Source organism: Chiloscyllium punctatum, chromosome 34 (genome assembly GCF_047496795.1).
Source record: "Chiloscyllium punctatum isolate Juve2018m chromosome 34, sChiPun1.3, whole genome shotgun sequence".
In the NCBI taxonomy this organism is placed as follows: domain Eukaryota; kingdom Metazoa; phylum Chordata; class Chondrichthyes; order Orectolobiformes; family Hemiscylliidae; genus Chiloscyllium; species Chiloscyllium punctatum.
The window spans coordinates 38855980-38878332 of NC_092772.1; the positions used below are offsets into that span (position 1 = coordinate 38855980).

Genomic DNA, 22353 nt, shown 5'->3' on the forward strand with positions numbered 1-22353 from the left:
AATACAGAGAGGCCTTGTCTTAGTGTCTCGTCTGACAGACAACACCTACAACAGTGCAGCACTCCCTCATCAGGGCCTTCCCTCACTCCTGACCCATCCCATTGAGTAGCACTCTTTCAGGACTGCACTCGCTCAGAACCTGATTCCCTTATCCCTGACACATCCCATTGTGGGGCACTACCTCAGTATGTCATTCCCTTAACCCTGACACATCCCACTGTGTGGCACTACCTCAGTATGTCATTCCCTTAACCCTGACACATCCCGCTGTGGGGCACTACCTCAGTACGCAGTTCCCTTAACCCTGACACATCCCGCTGTGGGGCACTACCTCAGTACGCGGTTCCCTTAACCCTGACACATCCTACTGTGGGGCACTACCTCAGTACGTCATTCCCTTAACCCTGACACATCCCACTGTGTGGCACTACCTCAGTATGCGGTTCCCTTAACCCTGACACATCCCACTGTGGGGCACTACCTCAGTATGTCATTCCCTTACCCCTGACACATCCCACTGTGGGGCACTACCTCAGTATGTCATTCCCTTAACCCTGACACATCCCACTGTGTGGCACTACCTCAGTACGTCATTCCCCTAACCCTGACACATCCCACTGTGTGGCACTACCTCAGTACATCATTCCCTTAACCCTGACACATCCCACTATGGGGCACTACCTCAGTATGTCATTCCCTTAACCCTGACACATCCCGCTGTGGGGCACTACCTCAGTATGTCATTCCCTTAACCCTGACACATCCTACTGTGTGGCACTACCTCAGTATGTCATTCCCTTAACCCTGACACATCCCACTGTGTGGCACTACCTCAGTATGTCATTCCCTTAACCCTGACACATCCCACTGTGGGGCACTACCTCAGTACGTCATTCCCCTAACCCTGACACATCCCACTGTGGGGCACTACCTCAGTATGTCATTCCCTTAACCCTGACACATCCCACTATGGGGCACTACCTCAGTATGTCATTCCCTTAACCCTGACACATCCCGCTGTGGGGCACTACCTCAGTATGTCATTCCCTTAACCCTGACACATCCCACTGTGTGGCACTACCTCAGTATGTCATTCCCTTAACCCTGACACATCCCACTGTGTGGCACTACCTCAGTATGTCATTCCCTTAACCCTGACACATCCCACTGTGGGGCACTACCTCAGTATGTCATTCCCTTAACCCTGACACATCCCACTGTGTGGCACTACCTCAGTATGTCATTCCCTTAACCCTGACACATCCCACTGTGGGGCAGTACCTCAGTATGTCATTCCCTTAACCCTGACACATCCCGCTGTGGGGCACTACCTCAGTATGTCATTCCCTTAACCCTGACACATCCCACTGTGGGGCACTACCTCAGTATGTCATTCCCTTAACCCTGACACATCCCGCTGTGGGGCACTACCTCAGTATGTCATTCCCTTAACCCTGACACATCCCACTGTGGGGCACTACCTCAGTATGTCATTCCCTTAACCCTGACACATCCCGCTGTGGGGCACTACCTCAGTATGTCATTCCCTTAACCCTGACACATCCCACTGTGGGGCACTACCTCAGTATGTCATTCCCTTAACCCTGACACATCCCACTGTGGGGCACTACCTCAGCACTCCTCTCTCCTGTCCCTGACCTCTTCCAAAATGTGAATCTTCCTTCGCCCTGACCCCATGCTGGGTCTTGCATTCTGCTGCTGGGTGCGAGTGTTGGTGAAGATCTTGCTGTCTTTTCTGTGGAGTGGGATGCGAGCCTCTGACCCAGTTCAAAGCGCGATCAAGTCACACCCCATGGCTTTGTCCCTGGATTGCTCGTCAATATATGCTTAATGGATTGAGTGCAGTCCATACCCGTTGAAGGGCATGAGTAATGTTCAGCTTGTATGATATCAAGGCAGCAGTGAGGCCAGACCTGCAAGTTTGTGAAAGGGCAAGTTTCCCCAGCAGTGCTGTTAGCAAGGTGTTCCAGGATCCCATTCCAGTGACTGTGAAGCAATATACAATCTGAGTTACAACAATAAGTGCACTTCACACATACTCATTCAGTTGAAAACTCTTTTTTTCAATGTCTTCGAGTCCTACTTGAGGCACTGTAGCAATTCTCATTTGTTAAAACGGGGTGATGTGGGATGAACGTTGGTGATGATGTTGTTTTGCACAGGACTGCTCCTAATGTCATAATTCTGCCCCTTTCCCAAGGTCTGGTGAGGCTGGTTCAGTAGATCGCCATTAGCACTGAAAGGTCAATTCAGCTAGGATGGGGAAGAGGGTTTAATTTACAAAATGGCCAGGGCCTGACCGAATGGCAGAACAGTCTCGAACATCTAGTTCCAAGAAACTGGACAGCAGGCCCCCTCCTGTTCCTGTTCAGGGGTAGAATGAGATTCCTCCCCCTCCTATTTCACAGGCTTGAGGAGCTGAATGATTCCTCCTGCCCCTCTGTGACCATCTCTATGGGCTGAATGGCCTCCTTCTGGCCCTGTGAGACAGGCCCAAGGGGGGCAGAATGGCCTCCTGCTGTCCGTGTGTAAATGACAGGTGGGGGCCAAATGGCCTCCTGCTGTCCCTGTGTGACTGATAGGTGTGGGCCGAATGGCCTCCTGCCGTCCCTGTGTGACTGACAGGTGTGGGCCGAATGGCCTCCTGCTGTCCCTGTGTGAATGACACTTGGGGGCCGAATGGCCTCCTGCTGTCTCTGTGTGACTGACAGGTGTGGGCCGAATGGCCTCCTGCTGTCCCTGTGTGAATGACACTTGGGGGCCGAATGGCCTCCTGCTGTCCCTGTGTGAATGACAGATGTGGGCCGAATGGCCTCCTGCTGTCCCTGTGTGAATGACAGATGTGGGCCGAATGGCCTCCTGCTGTCCCTGTGTGACTGACAGGTGTGGGCCGAATGGCCTCCTGCTGTCCCTGTGTGACTGACAGTTGTGGGCCGAATGGCCTCCTGCTGTCCCTGTGTAAATGACAGATGTGGGCTGAATGGCCTCCTGCTGTCCCTGTGTGAATGACACTTGGGGGCCGAATGGCCTCCTGCTGTCTCTGTGTGACTGACAGGTGTGGGCCGAATGGCCTCCTGCTGTCCCTGTGTGAATGACAGATGTGGGCCGAATGGCCTCCTGCTGTCCCTGTGTGAATGACAGATGTGGGCCGAATGGCCTCCTGCTGTCCCTGTGTGACTGACAGGTGTGGGCCGAATGGCCTCCTGCTGTCCCTGTGTGAATGACAGATGTGGGCCGAATGGCCTCCTGCTGTCCCTGTGTGAATGACAGGTGTGGGCCGAATGGCCTCCTGCCGTCCCTGTGTGACTGACAGGTGTGGGTCGAATGGCCTCCTGCTGTCCCTGTGTGACTGACAGGTGTGGGCCGAATGGCCTCCTGCTGTCCCTGTGTGCCTGACAGGTGTGGGCCGAATGGCCTCCTGCTGTCCCTGTGTGACTGACAGGTGTGGGCCGAATGGCCTCCTGCTGTCCCTGTGTGAATGACAGGTGTGGGCCGAATGGCCTCCTGCTGTCCCTGTGTGACTGACAGGTGTGGGCCGAATGGCCTCCTGCTGTCCCTGTGTGCCTGACTGTTGAGTGGGTCAGTGGGTTTGTAATCACCGTGCCCTCCTTTTCCTCTGTCTAGCAGCCTTGGTGTCCACTCCGTCCATGGATGTAAGGACCATGTTCCTCCTGCTACACTCCGTCACTGAGGACAACATCCGCTTCTTCAGGCTCAACCCCACGGAGACAGCCCGGCGCTTTGTCACCGCCTTCTCTCAGATCCAGGAGCACGGCCGCCACCTCCAGCCGCTGGTGCAGAGCTTCACCGGGATCTTCCCCATCTTTGACTTTGACGAGCGGACTCCGGCCAACGGCTACCGCAGCCTCATCAAGGTGGTGCGCTCCTGCATCCTGCACATCATCCATAAGTCACGCTACATCTCCGCCAACCGACGCAGCATCTTCTTCAGGACCAACCACAACTGCATGGAGATCGAGGCCTACTGCTCTGCCCTCTGCCAGCTCCGGGCCCTCGTCTACTTTGCCCAGAGGCTGCTGACCGCCAACAAGCACGGTGATCTGTTCTTTGGTGAGGAGAAGGGACTCTCAGAGGACTTCCTGCATGAGTCCAATTCCATGCACAAGGGCTGCTTCTATGGGCGCTGCCTGGGTTTCCAGGTCAGTGCAGTCCAACCTCGTCGTTAGCACACCTCCATGGCCTCTTCCCCTCCCTATCTCTGTAACCCCCAACACCCCCTCCCTATCTCTGTAACCTCCTCCAGCCCCTACACACCCTCCCTATCTCTGTAACCCCCTCCAGCCCCTACACCCCCTCCCTCTCTCTGTAACCCTCACCAGCCCCTACACCCCGTCCCTATCTCTGTAACCTCCTCCAGCCCCTACACCCCTCCCTATGTCTGTGTCCCCCTACTCCCCCTCCCTATCTCTGTAACTCCTTCCAGCCCCTACACCCCTCCCTATGTCTGTGTCTCCCTCCAGCCCCTACACCCCTCCCTATGTCTGTGTCCCCCTCCAGCCCCTACACCCCTCCCTGTGTCTGTGTCCCCCTACACCCCCTCCCTATCTCTGTAACCCCCTCCAGCCCCTACACCCCCTCCCTATCTCTGTAACCCCCTCCAGCCCCTACACCCCCTCCCTATGTCTGTGTCTCCCTCCAGCCCCTACATCCCCTCCCTATCTCTGTAACCCCCTCCAGCCCCTACACACCCTCCCTATCTCTGTAACCCCCTCCAGCCCCTACACCCCCTCCCTATCTCTGTAACCCCCTCCAGCCACTACACCCCCCTCCCTATCTCTGTAACCCCCTCCAGCCCCTACACCCCCTCCCTATCTCTGTAACCCCCTCCAGCCCCGACACCCCCTCCCTATCTCTGTAACCCCCTCCAGCCCCTACACCCCCTCCCTATCTCTGTAACCCCCTCCAGCCCATACACCCCCTCCCTATCTCTGTAACCCCCTCCAGCCCCTACACCCCCTCCCTATCTCTGTAGCTTCCTCCAGCCCTAACATCCCTCCCTCTGTCTGTAGCCTCTGCCAGATCCTATAACCCTCAGATCTGTGTCTCTTAAGGCTATTCACTGGAGCACTCATTGGACAAAAATTGACCTGGATTTCCTTCATTGTTGGGCGTGCCATCAGATGCCTGGGTTCCTGAGCTCTGCAGCTGTCTCCCTCAACCTTCCCATTCCTCTTTTCCCTGTTAAGTCAATCCTTAGAATGTCCCTCTCGGAGCAGAGTCACATCCCAAGGCGAAGGCCGCTGTTCACTTGGCCCAAGGTACAATTTATGTTCCACTATCCCTCCCGTGAATTGCCTTGGGACAGTTTAAATTGGTTCCTCGCAGGGGCTATGGGAAATTACCCCCACCCCCCTCTATCTCTGTAATGTGAGGCCATGGTCTATAATCTGTGAGAACTTCCCCTTCTCCCATCCCAGGGTTAGTGGTACCTCTGACCCCAAATTGCTTGGAATAAGGACCTAACCTCTGACCTGGAGCCATATTGAGTCAAGGAAAGCGACAGCTGCCCTTGTGAGACTCCCTGCACTGCCTTTATTCAGGGCTGAGCAGGAAACTCAACTGCGCCTCCATTTCTGTTTCCAAATAACCTCTGCATACCTTACTCTCGGCTTCTTTAATAGCATCGCGGAGTATGTGAGCCAAGGACGTTTGGAGTTAAACCTGTGTGCAGCATTAGCTGAGTGTGGGAGCAAACCTAACAACTCCTCCGACCAGCTAGCACCAGAACAGTAGGCTGAGTGGTCTGCCAGTCCTCAACGGTTTGGAATTTCATTGCCTAGAGGAAAATTGACAAGAGGCTGCATTCTTGGGGTCTAGGGGCTGGATACCATGGGTTGGCCATGGGAAATTGTCCCATAGTGTCCAGGGATGTACAGGTTAGGATGGATTGGCCGTGCTAAATTGTCCCATAGTGCCCAGGGATGTGCTGGTTAGGGTGGCTTGGCCATGCTAAATTGTCCCATAGTGCCCAGGGATGTACAGGTTAGTGTGGATTGGCCATGCTAAATTGTCCCATAGTGCCCAGGGATGTGCAGGTTAGGGTGGATTGGCCATGCTAAATTGTCCCATAGTGCCCAGGGATGTACAGGTTAGGGTGGATTGGCCATGCTAAATTGTCCCATAGTGCCCAAGGATGTACAGGTTAGGGTGGCTTGGCCATGCTAAATTGTCCCATAATGCCCAGGGATGTGCAGGTTAGGGTGGATTAGCCATGCTAAATTGTCCCATAGTGCCCAAGGATGTACAGGTTAGGGTGGCTTGGCCATGCTAAATTGTCCCATAGTGCCCAGGGATGTGCAGGTTAGGGTGGCTTGGCCATGCTAAATTGTCCCATAATGCCCAGGGATGTGCAGGTTAGGGTGGATTAGCCATGCTAAATTGTCCCATAGTGCCCAAGGATGTACAGGTTAGGGTGGCTTGGCCATGCTAAATTGTCCCATAGTGCCCAAGGATGTACAGGTTAGGGTGGCTTGGCCATGCTAAATTGTCCCATAATGCCCAGGGATGTGCAGGTTAGGGTGGATTAGCCATGCTAAATTGTCCCATAGTGCCCAAGGATGTACAGGTTAGGGTGGCTTGGCCATGCTAAATTGTCCCATAGTGCCCAGGGATGTGCAGGTTAGGGTGGCTTGGCCATGCTAAATTGTCCCATAGTGCCCAAGGATGTACAGGTTAGGGTGGCTTGGCCATGCTCAATTGTCCCATAGTGCCCAGGGATGTGTGCATTAGCCAAGGGTAAATGTAGAGTAATAGGGTAGGGGAATGGGTGGGTTATTCTTCGGAGGGTTGGTGTAGACTTGTTGGGCCGAAGGGCCTGTTTCCACCCAATAGGGATTCTACGATTCAATGGCCAGCTGCTTTGCCTTAGGCTGGTCATACAGCCCTCTGCCTCCAGGAGGCGCCTTCCCATTGACGTGGCTGGGGTGTCATGTCAGCCCAGGGTCAGGCACTCTGCAGTAAGTGGCCTATGACTGTGGCCTCAGACACCTGAGTCCTCGAACTACAAGATAGTACAACAGCAAAGAGGGTCATTCAGCCCATTGAATATAGTATGTCTTTTGCAGGACAGTCCACCCACCGCTGTCATTCCATCATATTATGTCCTGCATGTTTTCAATCAAATTTTCTTTTCAGGTGTGCTGTGTGGCCACAGCCCCTATCCAAACCTAATCCGAACTATTTGTCATGTCAGAAAGGTCTTCCTTCCGATCTCCTTCGATCTGCCCTGTATGCTCATCGACCCTGTTGCCATTGGCAATAGTTCCCCTTTGTTGGCTGTGGCCATAGCATCCTCGAAAGCCAAGCACCTATATCAGAACCCCTGTTCAGCTTCACTGCTCTCGAGTGAACAATCCCAGTTTCTCCAGTATACCCCGTCATCGTCACCGTCATCCCTCACTCCTGGCTATAGCCTGGATCCTCCCAAAAGTATGGTGCCTGGCAGCGGACTGGGGCTGAACCACCCGTTTCAATCAAGAATTTGGCTTAACGTTCTGGCTTTTTGTACTCCGGGTCGTAAACATCAGGATTCCACATGGTTTAGAATCTGCTTCTCTAACCCATTCGTCCTCATCCAAGGAGTTTAGGGGTAAAAAGTTTTATCTTTCCCTGATGTGGCGTGTCCAAAGATTGGCCGGAATTGTTTAACAATGCAAAGCACAACTGCTAAAAGAACATAACGAGGGAGAAATTAGAGGAAGTGGGATAGCTCACTAGAAATATGAAATAACATAAGAAGAGTTTCTGCAGGTATTTAGAAAGGACTGGAGTAATTTATACTGCATGTAAGTTGGAGGGGAAACTGACAATGGAAAATGAGGAGACAGCCGACGAATTAAACTGATATTTTACATCTGTCTTCACTGCAGAATAACATCCTGGCAAAGAATTGTAAGTCAAGAGGTGAAAGGAGTAAGCGACTTTTTATCAGGGCAGGGTATTGAGAAGATGATGAGAACGAGAGACTGGCAGGCCCCCACCCCCCTCTCAGACCTCATCCTGGGTTCTGAAAAGAGTGAGATGGTGGATGCACTGGTTTTTAACTTTCCACAATCCCCTGGATTCTGCAGAGGTCCCATCGGACTGGAGAGCAGCCTACATGGCAGAAAGCAGGAAAACCACAAGACGGTCAGCTTTCATCTCGTTCGCTCACAGAATGTGGGCGTCTCTGATTCGGCCAGAATTTGTTGCCCATCCCTAATCGCCCAGAGGGCAGTTAAGAGTGGGTCTGGAGTCACATATGGAGGGGTGATAGATGTAGGACAGATGTACATGACACTTATTAAAGTGTCAAATAACCTGGATCAAAGGGAATCTCTAAATGTGGAGTATCATAGAATCCCTAACGGTACTTGGATTTACAGAAATCAAGGTGCTAGATCACACTTTACACACAAAATTATAGTTTATGGTGTGATGGGAGTTATATATTAGCGTGGATAGAGCATTGATTAGCTAACAGGAAACAAAGTAACACAGATGGTTCATTTTTGGCAAGATGCGACCAGTGTCATGGATCAGTGTTGGATCCTCAACTATTTGCAATTTATATAAATGACTTGATAAGTAGACTGAAGGTGCACTCGCTAAATCAGAGGCAAAATATTGCAGATGCTGGAAATCTGAAGCAGACCCAGAGCGCTAGAGAAACTCAGCAGGTCTGGCAGTGTCTGTGTAGAGAGAAACAGAGTCTGGTGCGACCCTTCTTTGGAGCTGTTTTTTCCCTCAGTCCGCAGCTGCTACCAAACCTGCTGAGTTTCTCCAGTGTCTGCCATGTGAGTTGCTGGCTAAATTTGCAGATGGTGTGCAGATGAGTTGGAAAGGCAATTGTGAAGAGGGGTCTGTAAAGGAAGACGTCAAAATGAGTGAATGGTCTGAAATGTGGCAAATGGTATGGTGTAGGCAAAGTATGGACTTGTCCACTGTGTAGCAAGAATACAATAAAACAGCATAGTCTTGAAAGTAGGATTGCAGAACCCTGAGAAATAGCAGGATCTGGGCGTCCTGGTACATGGTTGACAAAAAGTTCATGTGCAGATGCAGCAAGTGATGAGAAAGGCCCAATGAATTATTTATCGTGAGAGGAGTGCTATGTAGAAGGAGGAATGTTTCCAGTTCGATGTGGCATGGCTGAGACCCTGTCTGGAGTCCTTGTAGAGGTTTGGACTCGTCATATAATTGCATTAGAAGCAATTAGAGTCATAGAGATGTACAGCACGGAAACAGACCCTTCGGTCCAACTCGTCCATGCCGAACAGATATCCTAACTTAATCTAGTCCCATTTGCCAGCACTTGGCCCATACCCCTCCAAACCCTTCCTATTCATATACCCATCCAAATGCCTTTTAAATGCTGTAATTGTACCAGCCTCCACCAGCTCCTCTGGCAGCTCATACACACACCACCCTCTGCGTGAAAAAGTTGCCCCTCAGGACCCTTTTAACTCTTTCCCCTCTCCGATGCCTCTAGTTCTGGACTCCCCCCATCCTAGGGAAAAGACAGTGTCTATTTAGTGTCTTCTTGAACTGCTGTAGGTAGACCCACAGTACCATTAGTGATAGAGTTCCAGTGACACTGAAAGCACAGCGTCTATGCTCCTCATGATTTTATAAACCTTTATAAGGTCACCCCACAGCCCGTCCAGTTCTGGTTGCCCTGTTGTAGGAAGGATATGATTAAGCCGGAGTCGGTTCAGAAAAGATTTTTACCAGGAGGTTGCCGGATGGGATGGGACTTTTTTTCACTGCAGCATAGGAGGTTGAGGGGGTGATCAGGGAAAATCCAGAGGAATCAGGGAATTTCTGGGATCTCTTGGCCGAGGGGTGTTATCTTATGGGGCAAGGTTGGACGAGCTGGGTCTGCACGCATTGGTGTTTAGAAACGTGAGAGGTGATCTTAGTGAAACATGTTGGATCCTGAGGGTGAGTGACAGAGGGATGCAACCAGAGAGTTGCATTCCGCCCCCCCCCCCCCCCCCCCCACCCCCATTTCAGTCTACACAGAAGCCCTACGCACATTTACCTACAAAGCTGTGACTCAGCCACAAGAGGAGATTTCCATCCCCCTATCTCCTTCCTTCTTAGCACATCCACGCATGTCAGGATAACCCCCACCCCAGTCGCTGTTAGGCAGTGTCCTGGCTCCACTGTGCATGAGACAGGAAAGAGAGAGAGGGCCGTATTTTTTTTTACATTATTCATTTGTGGGATGTGGGGTCTCTGGCTGGACCCATCGTTTATTACCCCGTCCCTAGTTGCCCCTGGAGACGGTGGGGGGTGAGCTGCCATCTTGAACCGCCGCAGTCCACCTGCTGTGGGTTGACCCACAATGCCCTGAGGGAGAGGATCCCAGGATTCTGACTCAGCAACAGTGTTGGAACGGCGATATATTTCCAAGACAGGATGTTGAGTGGAGGGAAACTTTGAAGATGGTGGTGTTCCCATGTATCTGCTGCCCTCGTCCTTCTGGACGGAAGTGGTCGTGGGTTTGGAAGGTGCTTGTCTGAGGATCTTTGGTGAATTTCTGCAGTGCTTCTTGTAGATAATACACGCTGCTGCTGGTGAGCATTGATGGTGGAGGGAGTGGATGCTTGTGGATGTAGTATTAAAGGATTAGAGAACGTAAGGGGGTTAAGAGCTCAGTGAATGTCATGTGGTTGCTGTCGTCCTGCTCCTGACATGGCCCTTAGTCTAGATGCTGCCTCTTTCTCATCACTGCTGCGTCCCTTCAGGTCCTGGCTGAGAGAGTGAGAGAGTTGAAGTGAGCCTGGGCAGGCAGTACAGCCGCAGCGAGGGAATGATTACCCGACCTGACCCGACCCTGTGGGCAGAGAGAAACGCGCAGGTGCACAAACACACGGGCAGGAGCTCCGTGTAGCCCCAGGCTGCTGCCTTCTCTCACTGTGCTCACTGTTCCTCCCTCCCTCACTCGCAAACAGACCTCTCGTCTGCGCTCCCTCATGTACACACTCTCTCGTGTTGTCTCGTTCCCCGTTAAACAAAAGTTAGACAACTCTGAGCAGGATGTTATGAATGAACATGCCCAGGTGCCACCACAATACCGAAGCAGTCAAATCAATGTGAACACAAGCACATACCAGTGCAGAACAGTCCCAACTTCATTAGGAAAAGGTTACGAGAACCTTTAGGACTAAACATACTCTCTATTTGGCCGCTTAACACTTGAAATACTTCCCAAGTCTCTTTATTAATTTATACAGTCTCTCTCTCGCCCCCGTCTCCGTCTGTCTCTGCAAAGCTGCTTTGTCCCCCCCCCCCACTCTGTCTCTCTTTCTCTCTCTCTCTCTGTCTCTCCCTCTGCAAAGTTGCTCTCTTCCTCTTCCCCCCCCTTTCTCTGCGAAGATGCTTTCCTCCTCTCTCTCTCTCTCTCTCTGTCTTTCTCTCTCTCTCTCTCTTTCTGTCTGTCTCTCTCTCTCTGTCTCTTTCTCTCTCTCTCTCTGTCTCTCTCTCTCTCTCTCTCTGTCTCTCTCTCTGTCTGTCTTTCTCTCTCTTTCTCTCTCTCTCTCTTTCTGTCTGTCTCTCTTTCTCTCTCTCTCTCTCTGTGTCTCTTTCTCTCTCTCTCTCTCTCTCACACGTACCACAGCCTCATGTTCTCACACACCACGGGCACGTATGTACATGCAACACACGCTCACAGCTCTCATTCGCATATGCTACAGACACGTATATACATGCGCAATCCTCAAAACATGCACAGCCCACACACACACACACACACACACACACACACACACACACACACACACATACACTCATACAGACACAAATACACACACACACTCACTCTGTCTCTCAGACACACGTGCAACCACACAGAGACACACACACAGACATGCACACACATGAACACACGGACACACACTCACGCAGACACACACACTCTCATGGACACACAGACGCACACACACACACTCACTCTGTCTCTCACAGACACTCGTGCAACCACACAGAGACACACACACAGACATACACTCACGCAGACACACACACACACTCTTATGGACACACAGACGCACACACACACAAACAGTCCTCCTTCCTGCCCATTCCTTGTGAATATACTCTCTACCTTTGAAAGTGCGCACACACCCCAACACAAGCCTACCCCTTCCCAACGTTCTCAGCAACTCCCACGTTTGGTTTCAGTCCCAAAACGAGAAGCAGGTTTTTTTGTGGTTTCCTTCTCTGATTTTTTAAAATTATTATTATTCGCCCTGCCCACAGATCAGTGTTCATGCTGTAACCAGCTGGCCTCACTGTCAGAGAAGCCCTTTGTCAAGTGGTCCTTTCGGGGCAGGCACCGGCAGCTCGTGATCAGTGGCTGCTTGTGCTTGGTACAGGTTGTTTGCAGTGTGAGTGAATCCCAGCTCACACCCTCCACTCTCTTCACAAACCCCAGCAGTGCACACTGAGCCCAACCATAGCTATCCCCCGTGTGCTTCCCGGTATTTACTGAAAACCAATCAAAATCATTAACTCTGTCTGTAAGATGAGATAAGGGTGGCACGGGGGGCTCAGTGGTGAGCACTGCTGCCTCACGGTGCCAGGGACCTGGGTTCGAATCCAGCCTCGAGGTGACTGTCTGAGTGGAGTTTGCACATTCTCCCCGTGTCTGCGTGGGTTTCCTCCCACAGTCCAAAGATGTACAGGTTAGGGTGGATTGGCCATGCTAAATTATCCCATAGTGCCCAGGGATGTGTAGGTTAGGGTGGATTGGCCGTGCTAAATTATCCCATAGTGTCCAGGGATGTACAGGTTAGGGTGGATTGGCCATGCTAAATTGTCCCATAGTGTTCAGGGATGTGCAGGTTAGGGTGGATTGGCCGTGCTAAATTTTCCCATAGTGCCCAGGGATGTACAGGTTAGGGTGGATTGGCCGTGGGAAATTGTCCCATAGCGCCCAGGGATGTGGAGGGACATGCATTAGTCAGGGGAAAATGTAGAGTAATATGATAGGAGGAATGGGTCTGAGTGGGTAAGTCAGTGTGGACTTGGGCCAAAGGGCCTGTTTCCCACTGTCGAATTCTATGAGATCGGTCCGGTCGGGAATTGTGGGGTGCGGGAGTGGGGAGGATGTGAGGATCAGAGACTGGTAGAGATATATAGTATCCATCGTTTTAAGGGGAAGCTGGCTCAACACATGATGGGGGAAGGGGTATGATGAAGAGGGGAGGTGACATGGGGATAAGGAGGAGAGTTACGCAGAGGAGAAAGACCGGCACAGAGCAGGTGGGACTGAACAGTCTGTAAAGTCAATCTTTATTTTGTATTGTAGCTGTTCAGAGGTGCGAATGCCTCCTTACTGGGCTCGGATAGCGTTGCGGAAAGCTGCTGCCCCTTCCTGTGCCTCTCAGCATGTTTCCTCCTCACTGTTCTCTGGCTGCAGCATTGAGTGGGAAGAAGTGGGTGTGCCCTGTGTTGGCTTGGTGCTGCACATCACACGCGCCCACCTTCTTCAGAGTTGACTCAACTGGATCACCAGACTCGAAACGTCAACCCGCCATTCCTCTCTTCACGGATGCTGCCAGACCTGCTGAGTTTCTCCAGCAATTTCTGTTTTGGTTTGCACAAACTTTCCCGCCTGTCGTCTCAAATCGCCCGATAGGATCTTTTACGTCGACCTGTCCGGGCGCGATGGGGCCTCGTAAAGTAAAGCAGTCAGTCTTAACTTCTGCACTCAGTACATGGGGTGGGCTCAATCCTGGAAGCACATGGGTCAGGGGGTGAGAGTGGAGCTAACAATTTACCCGAATAACTCCTGGGGATAAATGTCGGGAAGGGGATTCCACATGTGAGACTTGTATTTCTGAGAAGGTGGAGGATTAAGGGTAGGGTCTTGTTTGGAAATGTCCCACCTGTAAAGGAAATCAGGCAGTTAAGGAGTAACTGTATCCCATAGACGGGGGTGCCACGGTCCAAAGGTTAGAATTAGAGCTGTCAATTCTGTATGCAAAGGGTAATGGGATCTTGGAATTTTGTTTTGAAAGCTACAATTAATTTTAAATCCAAGATTGGATTGGTGTCATCCGAAGATGTCGAAGGGCATGGGTGTGATGATACCCCATGGCTTTAAGTGGTGTGTTTTATCCTGGGCTTTGTTTTTGAGGAGAAGTTTTAGGTGACGAACTGTCTATTGAAAACCAGTAGCTTGTGAGGCCTTGGGTTTTTAATAAAGTTGGAACAATAGAAGCAGCCTGAATGGGTGGTGTCCGGCCCCCACAGAACCGGGATTTTTATTTTCGGTTTTAGTTTCTCAGTAGCCGTTGCTGGGGTCTCGAAGCTGCATGTGAGCTGGGGTTCTCTTCCTGTGAGGCAATCTATTTTCCTGAATTTGCCTTTGCCAGGGGTCTGTTTATGGACTGTGTTGCTGTTGAGTTGGTAAATAGTCTATTATTCTGTTAAGCTTGCCAACAGAGTTGTTATTCCAATTTCTCCTTCTGTTTGTACTTTAGCTATAGGATAAGAATGAAGTGTGTTTTGCATCAAATCTGGTGGTTTGACCAATCAGATTGCATCCAGAATGCAACGCCTAGCACTTGCCTTGAAAACAGGAAGAGGTTAGAGTTAGGCTACCTTCTTAATATATTTTGAGGGGTTTGGTCCGGTCTATCCCAATGGGGAAAGGCAGCTCTATAGAATTAGCTCACAGCTCAACTATTGAGTGGAAGGGAAACAAATTCATTCCATTTCTATTTCCCAACATTACTTCTGACCTTTCTCTGTTCCTTGCAGTTCACCCCCGCAATCCGACCTTTCTTGCAAACTATCTCCATCGGACTGGTATCGTTTGGGGAGAACTACAGGAAACATGACACTGGCTTGGGTAAGGAGTACTGGCTAGCGCACGAGTGTGTTCACACTTTTCTGTTCACTCGTGTGTCTGTCTGTCCACTAAACAAGTGTCTCCGTTTGCTGGGCACTCTGCCTTTATTGCATTTTGTTTCGACGTTCAGTTGAGTGAGGTCTTGGTGCTTGTTCAAGAGAGAGGCTCAAATATTCAGATTGTTGCTGAGCACCCAAAGCCGACCAAAATTAGTCAGCCCTGAGTTTCCTAACGCGCTCAATAACTGTGGACTGTTTCAGAGCTCTCGGATCTGATCTGGAACTCTCCTATAAACTTTACTCTGTATCTAACCCCATGCTGTCCCTGTCCTGGGAGTGTTTGATGGGGGGGACAGTGTAGAGGGAGCTTTACTCTGTATCTAACCCTGTGCTGTCCGTGTCCTGGGAGTGTTGGATGTGGAACTGTCTAGAGGGAGCTTTACTCTATATCTAACCCCGTGCTGTCCGTGTCCTGAGAGTGTTTGATGGGGGGGACAGTGTAGAGGGAGCTTTACTCTGTATCTAATCCCGTGCTGTCCCTGTCCTGGGAGTGTTTGATGGGGGGGACAGTGTAGAGGGAGCTTTACTCTGTATCTAACCCCGTGCTGTCCCTGTCCTGGGAGTGTTTGATGGGGGGGACAGTGTAGAGGGAGCATTACTCTGTAGCTAACCCTGTGCTGTCCCTGTCCTGGGAGTATCTCATGGGGGGACAGTGTAGAGAGAGCTTTACTTTCCATTTAGTCTTAGTTTCAAAGCGTAGAAAAAGCTTAACCCTGACTTGAAAGCCGTTCCGCTGAACACAACCCAAAATTCTCAGGTTGTATTTGAATTAAAATGGTGAGGGAGATTCAATGGTGTGCGCACAGTAACTTTGAAATGTTTTGTCTCTGTTTTAACTTAATGCCTTCATTAGTGGAAGTCAGTAGCTTACCTCAGTATGGTGAGTGCTTTTCTCTTTCTCTCTGATGACGTTCAGTAGCTTGTCAAACCTTCCACACTCTGTGAGGACACGGGTGCGAATCCAGGCCGTCTGAGGGTCTCGGAGGTCAGGGTGGGGAGGGGGGGGGGAATGTAGGGAGGGAGTTGGGGGAGATGTGTGGGCTGTGTGAGAGACTGAAGGTACCTGTCTTGGGGGAAAGCCTAACTAGGGGTCTCCCTCCGCTGTTTAGAACTAGATTTGTATAATCCTGTGCGTGTGATAGTGAGTGCAGTGAACAGGGTACAAAGTCACCATTCACCAGCACCATCTTGGTTACAGAACCATAATCATGAAAAAAAAAGCAACAATCGTCTTAATTAAAACATCGTAACAGCAGAAATAAAATAAAAACGGCCCAAAGGAAAGAATGAAAGAAAGAGAGCGTGGTTGGCCTGGAGTCTCGGACAGCCTTGCGAGTCTCAGATCGATTGTCGGGAGGAGTGGTGACCTTGCTCCCGCCCCGATCGCTGGGAAGCTGCCGCCATTTTGTGTACGGCCCACTCCTGCTGATCGCCAAGAGGTGCCCCAGGAAAAGCCGTGTTGCTCTGCCCTCGATGCCTTGACGATACCGCCTCGCAAGGCTTGAAAGGAAAGGAAAGGCAAAGAGAAAAGAGAGCAACGGTTAAAAGAACGAAGACGAAAGAAAGAAAACCGACAGGAACAGAAGAGCTTCAGGCTCCGCCATATTGGGGCAGTGGGTGGATTTTGGGGGCTACCGGCCCCCGTTAGAGACCCTTTGGCCTTGAGAGGGCAGCAGACGCACGGGCGTCTCTGACCCCCCAAAATGTCCTCTGAAGGGGCACCCACCTCACGTGAATTTTGCCAGACCCGTTCCATCTGGCACAGGCCCTCCCCTCCCCCCCACTTGCCCCAGAAGGCTGGCCTCTGTTGCTTGGAGCTCACTGACTGAAGCTGCCCCCGTCTTGGGACGTGACCAGGAGAGTACCCCCGCCCCCCCTCCTGTGTACCCTGCTCCAGTCCTCTGCTGGGCAGCGGGTCTGCCAACTCGATCCACAGTGGCATCCAGGTGCCAAAGGCCTAGTAACAGGAGGTAAAGTGCAGATAGATGCGAGATCATCCACTTTGGTTGCAAAAGCAAAGAGGTGGATTATGATCCGAATGACGATATATCGTGAAAGGGGGAGGTGCAACGCGACCTGGGTGCCATCGTACCCCGGTCGCTGAAGGTAAACATTGCAGGGACAGCAGGTGGTGAGGAAGGTGGAAGGTCGAGTGGCCTTCATAGTGAGAGGCTTGGAGTACAGGAGCAGGGAGGTCTTGCTGCAGTTAGACAGGGGGCCTTGGTGAGACCACACTCTGGAGTAGCGTGTGTACAGTCCTGGTCTCCTTCCCTGAGGAGGAATGTCCTGGTGAGGGAGGGAGTGTAATACAGGTTTCCCAGACTGACTCCCGGGATGGCAGGACTGATGGATGAAGAGAGACTGAATCGGTTCGGACCACATTCAGTGCAGTTGGGAAGAAATGGAGGGAGGGGTCTCACAGAAACCTGTGAAATTCTAACCGGACCAGGCAGGGGGAAAGGATGTTCCTGACGACTCGGGAGTTCAGATCCAGGGTGGGGGGTCACAGGCTAAGGAGATGGGGTCAGCCACTCAGATCTGAGATGAGGAGATTCACCCAGAGATTGGGGGAGACTGGAACTCTCTGCCACGGGGGGAGTGATCGAGGCTGAAACACTGGAATGTTTGCAAGAAGGAATGGGATAGAGTTCCTCGGATTGAAGGGATCAACAGGGAGAACGTGGGAACAGGGGACTGAGTCAGGTGATCAGCCATGATCGTGTTGGATAGTAGAACAGGCAGGAAGGGCTGAACGTGAGTAGAGAGTGTGGCGCTGGGAAAGCACAGCAGGTCAGGCAGCATCCAAGGTGCAGGAGAGTTGACGTTTCAGGCATAAGACCTTCATCAGGAATGAGGCTTGTGGGTCAAGGGGGCTGAGAAGGCCCACAAGCCACATTCCTGATGATGAACTCATTCCCGAAACGTCGACTCTCCTGCACCTCGGACGCTGCCTGACCTGCTGTGCTTACCCAGCGACCCTCTCTTCAACTCTGATCTCCAGCATCTGCAGCCCTCACTTCCTCCTCAAAGAGCTGAACAGCCTACTACCAATCCTATTTCCTACATTTCTATGTTAATTTCTACAGATCAATAAGTCGCTGTTCCTCCCATTCCCATTGTCAAGCCCACTCGCCATGTAAGACTGGGAATATTCTGCCTGCTCTGGGCCAACACACAGATGGGCAGTCAGAATTATTTCAGCTCGCCCCTCAATCCCTTTGAGGACTCAGCGCCATTCTGCGAATCCTTCTAACTCTCCTACGCTCTGCATCTTCGCCTCTGTCTCTTCAACAGCCTTCACCCAGTCTGTCTCTTCATTCTGCCTTTACCAACAGTATCCATCAACTCCTCCCTTACTTTACTAACTCACCACCGCCCTCTGAAGACCATGATGTGGAGGTGCCAGTGTTGGATTGGGGTGGACAAAGTTAGAAATCACACAACACTAGGTTTATTTGGAAGTACAAGCCTTCAGGGCGTTGTTCCTTCGTCAGGTAGCGAGTGGGACAGGATCATAGGACACAGAATTTATAGTAAAAGATCATACACTGGTTAGCAAGGTTAGATCTCACAGAATACAGGGAGAACTAGCCATTTGGATACAGAACTGGCTCAAAGATAGAAGACAGAGGGTGGTGGTGGAGGGTTGTTTTTCAGATTGGAGGCCTGTGACCAGTGGAGTGCCACAAGGATCGGTGCTGGGCCCTCTACTTTTTGTCATTTACATAAATGATTTGGATGTGAGCATAAGAGGTACAGTTAGTAAGTTTGCAGATGACACCAAAATTGGAGGTGTAGTGGACAGCGAAGAGGGTTACCTCAGATTACAACGGGATCTGGACCAGATGGGCCAATGGGCTGAGAAGTGGCAGATGGAGTTTAATTCAGATAAATGCGAGGTGCTGCATTTTGGGAAAGCAAATCTTAGCAGAGCTTATACACTTAATGGTAAGGTCCTAGGGAGTGTTGCTGAACAGAGAGACCTTGGAGTGCAGGTTCATAGCTCCTTGAAAGTGGAGTCGCAGGTAGATAGGATAGTGAAGAAGGCGTTTGGTATGCTTTCCTTTATTGGTCAGAGTATTGAGTACAGGAGTTGGGAGGTCATGTTGCGGCTGTACAGGACATTGGTTAGGCCACTGTTGGAATATTGCATGCAATTCTGGTCTCCTTCCTATCGGAAAGATGTTGTGAAATTTGAAAGGGTTCAGAAAAGATTTACAAGGATGTTGCCAGGGTTGGAGGATTTGAGCTACAAGGAGAGGCTGAACAGGCTGGGGCTGTTTTCCCTGGAGCGTTGGAAGCTGAGGGGTGACCTTATAGAGGTTTACAAAATCATGAGGGGAATGGATAGGATAAAGAGACAAAGTCTTTTCCCTGGGGTCGGGGAGTCCAGCACTAGAGGGCATAGGTTTAGGGTGAGAGGGGAAAGATATAAAAGAGACCTAAGGGGCAACTTTTTCATGCAGAGGGTGGGTACGTGTGTGGAATGAGCTGCCAGAGGAAGTGGTAGAGGCTGGTACAATTGCAACATTTAAGAGGCATTTGGATGGGTATATGAATAGGAAGGGTTTGGAGGAATATGGGCCGGGTGCTGGCAGGTGGGACTAGATTGGGTTGGGATATCTGGGTCAGCATGGACAGGTTGGACCGAAGGGTCTGTTTCCATGCTGTCCATCTCTATGATTCAATGGATGCAGGTTTCAATTCATTAACATGTACATCCCAGAACTTCTTTCAAGTCACATTCCCAAGATAACTTGAAGTTTCGTCAGTAGATAGAAAGGTGACATCTCCACTCAGACAGGTGTGAGGTTAGAGTCTGTCTTGGTTCCCAACCTGGAGACCAGTTGGGGAATGAGTGACCAATGCTGGCCCAGTCAGGGATGCCTATAGACCGCAGTCAACTGGTTTTTCTGTCTCTTGACCACCTTAACCCATGGAGTGACATTTTGAATTTTCTCAATCCGAAGGCATTATTCCTCAGCAGAGTCGAGAGTTTTGGAAAGCTCACATCCGAACTTCCTGCAGTTTGTACATCAACTCCTCAACACACTGGGGTGTAAACCATCACATCCTGGAGAGCTGTCTGTCTTCAGTCCCACGATTTTCTTCCATGGCCGTTTTTAATTTCCAAACATACTAAATTCCCCTACTTACTTTAGTTTGATTTCTTTGTCCTGTTGTGCTCATGAGACAGATCTTGAGCCCTCGTATAACGTTGACATGAACTCAAAATGCTGCTGGTGCTGAGCTCTGAAATTAAAGCTGACTGCCCTGGAGAAAGTCAGCAGTCCCAGAAGCATCTGTGCAGAGAGAGAAACGGAGATAGCGTTTCGAGGCCGAAACGACTCTCCCTCGGAGACCCTCACTTGGAAAGTCTCTGGCTTCCTTTCCATTATCACCTGCGACTTGTGTAAGGTAGAGAGGCGGCACTAATCAAGGCTAACACCTCTCTCCTCACTCCTACCTCTGCCGTTCGGTTTGCTGGCCTTTGCGAGATTTCATCTGGTGTTTTTGAGTCCCTTCGTCGCTTCATATTGTTCTTTCAGTCTGCTGGTTTCTCGCTTTGCCTCTTGGTGTTTTACCCAGGCTCCTGCAGTGACAACTATCGCTTAACTTTAAGTGGCGTTTGTTCTGTTTCTCCTCTCCGTTGCTTCTGTGCTAAAGCTCTTGAATTGCTCCTGATAATCGTCCATCCGTGTTCACTGCAGCTTTTGCCTTCCGTCTCACTGCCTCCCCCTAAAATTCGGTTATGTTTGCGCCCGTTGTTTGCAGAGCGATGTCATTTCTCACTTCCCAATAAATCCGCTCCCCTTCTGTGTTCCAAGGCACAATGCTGCAGACAACGGCCCGGAACGCGCACTCAAAATTCACTGCCTTCCTTTCCAGCTTGATCTCCTCCTCCTCCTGGTCTGTGGGAGAGCTGAAGCCTTCTGTTGTGTTTACACAGGAATTAGGGAGCAGGCAGTTCAGCCCTTCTAGCCCGCTCCGCCATTTAACGCTGTCCCGATCTCAACTCCGGTCTCCTGCCTGCTCCCCATCGCCCTTTATCCCTCTTTCCATCAGAAACAGACCTGTTCCTATCTTGTTGGTTGATTCTGCAGCTTCACAACCCTCTGAGGGAACCCTCCTTGCCTCAGTTTTGAACCTAACTCCATTATCTGTGACCTCTTGTTCAAGACTATCCCAACATGAGGGAGCATCTGTTCAACATCCACCTCATCAATCCCCTTCGCCATTTGAAATACCTCAGTCAGGTCCCCCCCTCACTTGAGAATAGAAAGGAACAGATTCCCTACAGTGTGGATGCAGGCTCTTCAGCCTCACAAGTCCACACTGACCCTCCGAAGAGTAGCCCACCCAGACCCATTCCCCAAATAACCTATATTTACCCCCGACTGATGTACCTAATCTGCACATCCCTGAACACTATGGGACAATTTAGCACGGCCAATCCACCCTAACCTGTACATCCCTGGGCACTATGGGACAATTTAGCATGGCCAATCCACCCTAACCTGTACATCCCTGGGCACTATGGGACAATTTAGCATGGCCAATCCACCCTAACCTGCACATCCCTGGGCACTATGGGACAATTTAGCATGGCCAATCCACCCTAACCTACACATCCCTGGGCACTATGGGACAATTTAGCACGGCCAATCCACCCTAACCTGTACATCCCTGGGCACTATGGGACAATTTAGCACGGCCAATCCACCCTAACCTGTACATCCCTGGGCACTATGGGACAATTTAGCATGGCCAATCCACCCTAACCTGTACATCCCTGGGCACTATGGGACAATTTAGCATGGCCAATCCACCCTAACCTACACATCCCTGGGCACTATGGGACAATTTAGCATGGCCAATCCACCCTAACCTGTACATCCCTGGGCACTATGGGACAATTTAGCATGGCCAATCCACCCTAACCTACACATCCCTGGGCACTATGGGACAATTTAGCATGGCCAATCCACCCTAACCTGTACATCCCTGGGCACTATGGGACAATTTAGCATGGCCAATCCACCCTAACCTGTACATCCCTGGGCACTATGGGACAATTTAGCACAGCCAATCCACCCTAACCTGTACATCCCTGGGCACTATGGGACAATTTAGCACCCGGAGGAAACCCACGCAGACATGGGGAGAATATGCAAAGTCCACACAGATGGTCGCCCGAGGGTGGGATTGAACCCGGGTCCCTGGCGCTGGGAGGTGGCAGTGCACTGAGCCACCATGTCGCCCCCAAACCCCAGCGAGTACAAGCCCAAGTTGTGCAACTGCTCCTTGGACCACAGCCCTTTCATCCCTGGGATCAGTCTGGCGTATCTCCTCTGAAGCACCTCCAGTGCCCCCACATCCTTCCTCAAGTAAGGAGACCAGAACTGGGCC

The 22353-nt window shown here is 51.0% G+C and overlaps 1 protein-coding gene across 1 annotated transcript in view; it reads left to right on the forward strand.

Annotated features, from left to right (window-relative positions):
• Positions 1 to 22353, forward strand: part of LOC140458724 (hormone-sensitive lipase-like) — a 42937-nt gene that overhangs the window by 15856 nt on the left and 4728 nt on the right. Inside the window, exons 2-4 of the mRNA XM_072553386.1 lie at positions 3646 to 4181; positions 14794 to 14884; positions 15797 to 15823. Of these exons, the coding sequence (XP_072409487.1) occupies positions 3646 to 4181; positions 14794 to 14884; positions 15797 to 15823 (654 nt within the window). The remainder of the gene's footprint in view (positions 1 to 3645; positions 4182 to 14793; positions 14885 to 15796; positions 15824 to 22353) is intronic.